Genomic DNA, 6,799 nt, shown 5'->3' with positions numbered 1-6,799 from the left:
GCAGAAGCTATGCCTAAAAGTGGAATCAGGAGGAGGAACATAGCGTTTGAGATTAAATAATGATAACCCAGTTTCACATACTTTAGTCTGACTGATAAGAGAAAGTTTGGGAGTTTGTGTTTTTTGTTGTTTTCAGGCTGAGTTTCAACAGTAACCGATTCCGCCATTGTTAAGATTCTGAGATTGTTGACAAAAAATAAAGACAACCCAGATGAAAAAGAAGAGAATGATGAAACAGAGGAGATGGAGAAAGGGTTTTTTTAAGGGGGAAAGGGATGGGGGGAGGATGCAACTACCCCAACGAACCTTTAATTGTTAACCCGCCATGGCATTGAATTTGCCAACCGGGAAAAGAGTGGGATTATCTCAATACATACATTTGTTATTACAGCTTTGTTATTATGAATGGGGGATAATCAACTTCTCCATTCTCAATCCAACTATTATCTATTGCAAAGGAACATGTGGTAGCTTTATTTTAGAGAGAGAAATTAAGAGAGAGAAGAGAGAAAGAAGGAAAAAAAAGAAATTAAAGAGACGAAGAAAATGGTATATTTAATTTTTATTTTTTATTTTGGAGTTTGTTTGTGATAATTAGATAATAAGGGGGTCAAATTATAAAAGTAAATAAATATAAGGACCAAATTAACTCTTTTTCCTTTGACTTTTAACACCGTTAGTCAATTTGGTATGTGTTTGCTAACGGAATGAAGTACATGGTACCACTTTGCAAACTTTTAAACCATAGGGGTGCAATTCGAAAATGGGCCAAACCACAAGGTTTATTTTTGTACTTTTCCCTAAATTTATCGAAGAAGGATTGAAGGAGATGGATGTGTCCCTTAAAAAAAATTGGTGATGTGGTAGGTTGATTAGGATTGATCAATTAGGATTGATCAATTATTTTTACCTGAAATACATTTTAGTGGAAGGTCATCCTAAGACTGTGAAGTTTTATATGAAAAAGTGAAAGTTGTACATCAAAATGTGAAAATATTAAATATTATATATCAAAATGTGAAAATGTTAAATATTATACATCACGTATGTAATTTACTCGGTTGGATCAGGATTGATCGGTCATTTTTATCTGTTGTACACTTTAGTAGAAGGTCAGTATAAGGCCGTAAAGTTTTATGCATAAAAATAAATGTACATTAAGTATGTAATTTACCCTCGTATTATCATCTATCTCAAATTGAAAAATCAAATTTGTGTGACGGACGTGAAATTTCTCTTACATCAATGATAATTATTGTGATTAGCAGTTAAATTAATTATTAAAATAACCTCCTTTTATATTATTATTTAATTGTATTTTATTATTTAATACATGTGACACACTAATCCTTCATACTATATATAATACATAGTTCCAATGCAATTAGCATCCCATCCACTTGATCTCTTAGCCAATACACTTCCTATCTCCATCTTATCTAACACCATGATTCTTTACTTAATTGTGTTATTTCTTATTTTATATACAATAACCAATCATTTTCGCAACAAAATTCGAAATTTCCCGCCAAGCCCGTTCCCGAAGATCCCCATTATCGGCCATCTCCATCTTTTCAAAAAACCCCTCCATCGATCTCTTGCCCGTCTATCCGAAAAGTACGGTCCGATACTCTATTTACAATTCGGACATCGTCGTGTCTTTCTCATCTCTTCCCCAACCCTCGCTGAAGAATGTTTTACGAAAAATGACATTGCTCTGGCTAACCGCCCTCGCATTCTCATTGGTAAACACTTTGGTTACAATTACACGAGTATTATTTGGGCACCTTATGGTGACTTGTGGCGCAATCTCCGTAAACTATCGGGCCTCGAAATTCTTTCCTCCCATCGTCTTCAATTGCTCTCTACTATACGAAGCGAAGAGGTTAAGTTGATGCTTGGCCGTTTTTATAAGAATAAAGATGGCGTTATTGATTTGAAAGCCCCTTTCTTCGAGCTGATGTTGAATGTGATGATGAGGATGATTTCGGGAAAGAAGTATTACGGGGAGAATGTTGAAGAAGTGGAGGAGGTAGCGAGGTTTCGGAAGATGGTGACGGATACATTGTTCTTGGCTAATTCAAATGTCGGGGATTATTTGCCGTTGTTGGGGGCAATTAAAGGGGAAGGGAAAAAGTTTCAGGAGACTCATGAACAGAGAGATGGATTTATAGAATATTTGATTGCCGAACATAGAAAACGAGCAGCTATTGATTCTCCAAGCGAGAATGATGAGAGAAACAAAACACTGATTCCGGTATTGTTGTCGCTACAAAAATCCGATCCGGAATTCTACACTGATGAAACTATCAAAAGTCTATTGTTGGTAAGTTAATAATGCGTGTGTTTTCTTAATTACCATTCTAACTGTTGATTATTCTACTACGGACCAGATCACTACTGGTCCCGTCCTATTATAGAAATTTTCAGGTACCAAAGGTTGAAATCTTCCCGAACTGAGAGACTATATTGTCAATCTCAATCATTAATAACGAAATTAATAGTTGAGATTTAATTGGCGATACTAGATATTGATCGATTATTTATTGAATAATTAAATCTCAATCATTGGTTGAGATATATTAAAATATACCTATTAAGTTGAATTTCTACTTAAAATAGAAAGTTTAATTTCAAAGAATTGCCAAAAAAGTAGAAGATAGAAGAAATATTATTTTGATTCAGACTAAATAATTATTAGTCAATCAGTGTATTACAGTAGTTTTTTTTTGAAACAAGTGCATTACAGTAGTTGGTCACTTTATTTTAGAAAACACATTATATAATTTTGTAGGTTTGTTTTTTAAATTTAAATAATAAGTCCTTACTTTATAGTTATACAAGTCAAAGGTTAAATTTTATATAAATTATAAATTCAACCTTATATAAGTTATTTACTAATTTATAATATTTGTGTAAAATATATTAAAAATAAGGGTTAATTTTAAATAAAATTTATGTGGTTTCACATTTTTACAGATCGTTATATGTAGTTTATTTTTATTACAAAACAAATCATGCGTTTGACATCATTAACCATTTTGGATTGATTTTGCGAGATTTGGCCGATAACGACCTCAAAATGAAACTTTTCAAGAATTGAAGTTGATTAATATCATATTTACTATGGACAGATTTTTTATTTTTCAAAATCATCATTTTTGGAATTTTCTCTCTTTAAACATTAACTTTCTTTCTCCTAAAAAATAACACCTAAATAACCACAAACCTAAACTACAGTAATACACGAAACAACTCTAATTATGCGTGGAATTTCTGTAATCATGTTTGACCTTCATATGTGAATTTCTAACTCGATTCATAGAGACAATATATCTAACATGACATATTTGTTCTGATTATCATTTTTATTACATTTATATGATATATTTTTATATGCAAAAAATAAATAACGTAATATGATTATGATACAATAACCTAAATTAATATACTTGTTGAATCATTGTCTTTGCACAGGCTTTACTATCAGCAGGAACTGACACTTCATCGGCAACTATGGAATGGGGAATATCACTTTTAGTGAACAATCCTGAAATTCTGAAAAAAGCACAAAATGAAATCGATACAATTATCGGACATGATCAACTAATGACTGAATCTGATGTATCACGACTTCCTTATTTCCAATGTGTCATAAATGAAGTAATGAGAATGTATCCAACTGCTCCATTGTTACTCCCTCATGAATCCTTGGAAGAGTGTCACATCGGAGGCTACCGAGTGCGACGTGGCACAATGTTGCTAGTCAATCAGTGGGCCATACAAAATGATCCTAAGGTTTGGGATGAGCCTAAAAAATTCAAGCCAGAAAGATTTATTGGATTTGATGCGGTTAAAGATGGATTCAAATTGATGCCTTTTGGGTCCGGAAGGAGGAAATGTCCTGGCGAAGGCTTAGCCTTGCGCATGATTGGTTTATCCTTAGGTTCAATCATTCAATGTTTCGATTGGGAAAGAGTTGGCAAAGAAATGGTGGATATGAAGGAGGGTTTTGGGCTCACAATGCCTAAGGCTAATCCTATCCCGGTTAAATATAAACCACGTCCGTGCATGGTGAAACTGCTTTCTCAAATATGAAAAACACTCAGAATTCTTTTGATGGAATTCACTTTTTTATTGTTTATTTTTGTAGTGGATGGGCTTGAAACCCACAATCCTTTATCTCTGATTCAGAGATGTATCGACTGAGCTATACTTTCTTTATTCATATGGAAATCTTTTTATTTAAAATAAAACTGGTTGTCTGTTATGAAATGAAATAAATAAAAGTGTTCATTCTACATTGTTAGTATTTTCTATCATTGATCTTTACCACTATTATTAGTTGTTTCTTTAATTATATAATAGAAAAAACATAATTTTTTTAAATGAATAGAAAAAACATAATTATGTATAGCTTTATAATTGTATTTAAATTGATTTATTTATAACGATTATGCTTTTATACATATAATTTTTTAAAATTAAGTTGTGAACAATTAAATCACTAAGATTTTGTTTAAAAAAATCACTAAGATTTAGAAAATTATATTTTATATTTTTTTACAATTCATCAATAGTGCTAAAATAAATATTAAAAAATTCCATTATATTAGTATAAAATTAATAAACAAATATCTTAATACAAAATAACCTTATAAATGAATTAAGGGTCAAAATACTTTTGAAGTTGCCACCAAAATTCGTTTATTCTAAATTGAAGTTTAAGTATCAACTCAATTATTACGTTGACAATATTTAATAAATTAACCCAATACAATCAATTTTAATAATTAAAAAATGATGAAATATGACTAATTTATTAAGTACTACTACTTTTTCTTCAGAAAGAGTCCTTATTATCATGGATTCTCCTCCATATTATGGACACTTATGAAAGTAAACACGACCTCAATATGAAAAGTTTAAAAATTATATAGAATCATATTTACTATGTACTCACATTTTTTTAAATTCTAAGTAATAACTTTTGGATATTTCTCTGTATAAACAATCATTTTTTGTTTCCTAATCAAATAATGTTTTTAAAAATTAAAATTGCTTGTAATATTAGTTCCATCAGTTTTATGATTGAGGATTATCTGATATTAGAGTGGTTAAGGTTGGGTAACTTTTATATGAAGAAATATAAAGTTGACTAAATTTTATGTTAATTTCTAAAGTTGAGTGTCTACAATGTTAGAAAAAAAAAGTTGAGTAGCCATATTTGTAATTTACCCTATTAATTAATAGGATTGTTTATTATTGCCTTCATAAAAAACCTACTTTTATTATTTTGAACTTCTAAATATAGTAATTTAAAATAAGCTATTTTTAGTATTTTGCATTTTGTTGTATGCTCTTTTTGAAATTCTCTTACAACAGCAGCAAATGAATAGGAAATTACTAATTAATTAATGATTATCAATGACCATGACATAATAAAGGTAAATAATTTATTGATTTACGATCTTTTTATGTAATACACTGTTTAGTTCTTTTATTTTGAAAAAACATATTATAAGATTTGTATCATTTGTCACTATTAACTCTTTGATTATTCTGTCTATTTTTTTAGATTTTTAACCGTTATATTTGATATAAGTAGAAAAATAGAAAATAACAGAGTAAGACGACCACTTTGTATCGTACTATGGTTGACCTGAAAACTAAGATATGTTCGATTAAAAATCTAAAAAAATAGATAAAAGAACCAAAAAGTTAATATTAATAAAAAAATAGGACTTTATAATATGTTTTTTTAAAGTAAAAGAACTAAACTTTATGTTATATATAAAGAGATGGATACTAATAAATTATTTATCCTATAATCAAACCAAACTGTGTATCTATCATTGCAACATCTGGATCTATTTAGACTTAGTTCCAAATATTTAAAAGGACAAAACCAAAAATAAGTTAGCAAATGTCGAGCTACATTTGGAGTTTACCCTTCATGATGGTTCCTTTTCGCTTTTTCGGTACCATGTAATCACATACTTTCAGGAACTCCATAAAACCTCACAATCTCCCGTAAGGAGAAGTTTCGCAATAGAAGAAGCATTATGTGTCTTCTGGCATGGAAGAAAATGTGGCATTTCAGAGAAACCAATCAATCATTATAAAAGATAGAATGCATGCCTCATTGAGTTCTTTGTAGCCCCAACACAATCCATGGAAAGATCCTTCAAAATTAGTTTCCACAACCGGAAATGGCATATAAAGACCCGTATTTTGTGTATGCCCTTTAACAGTTTGATACACGTAGCACATCTTCACCAAGTAAGCTACATGATCTTGCTTCATCTTAGGCTATTGTACCGAGAACTCACGGTGTTAACCAAAATAGTTGGATAAACTTGTGAGAGATTAACATAAGATCTATGATGGAACCTTAACTATTAGCTCGAGCTTTTAGTTCAATCGGTTCCATGACATGGTATCAGAGCTTCTTGGACCAAACGGTCGAGGGTTCGAGTCCTGACAACCTCATTATTTGTGGAATTAAAAACACAAGGCGAGATGAGCCTGTGTTGTGCATGTGGGGGTGTGTTAGAGATTAATATAAGATCTATGATTGGACCTTAACTATTAGCTCAAGCTTTTAGTTCAATCGGTTCCATGACAAAACTATCTCCATGAAAGTCTTGAATCACTCTTGACCATATCGAAGTACAATGATGAGAATGAGATCCATGATGAAAATTAAGTCACAATACTAATCCTAATAATTTGTTCAACTGACCAATTAAGTGTGAAACTCAAAATTAAAGAATTCAATCCTTTATTCAACAATCAT

At 30.8% G+C, this 6,799-nt stretch overlaps 1 protein-coding gene across 1 annotated transcript; it reads left to right on the top strand.

Annotated features, from left to right (window-relative positions):
* Positions 1–1,388: 1,388 nt before the first annotated feature.
* LOC136226812 (cytochrome P450 81Q32-like) lies at positions 1,389–4,301 on the top strand. Its single transcript, XM_066015470.1, has 2 exons — positions 1,389–2,326; positions 3,478–4,301. The coding sequence occupies exons 1-2, from the start codon at positions 1,448–1,450 to the stop codon at positions 4,096–4,098; spliced, it is 1,500 nt and encodes a 499-aa protein (XP_065871542.1). The 5' UTR covers positions 1,389–1,447; the 3' UTR covers positions 4,099–4,301.
* Positions 4,302–6,799: the final 2,498 nt, after the last annotated feature.

Source organism: Euphorbia lathyris, chromosome 4 (genome assembly GCF_963576675.1).
Source record: "Euphorbia lathyris chromosome 4, ddEupLath1.1, whole genome shotgun sequence".
Taxonomy (NCBI): domain Eukaryota; kingdom Viridiplantae; phylum Streptophyta; class Magnoliopsida; order Malpighiales; family Euphorbiaceae; genus Euphorbia; species Euphorbia lathyris.
Note: the sequence above shows the minus strand (reverse complement) of the source record. Positions and strands in the feature narration are given on the sequence as shown.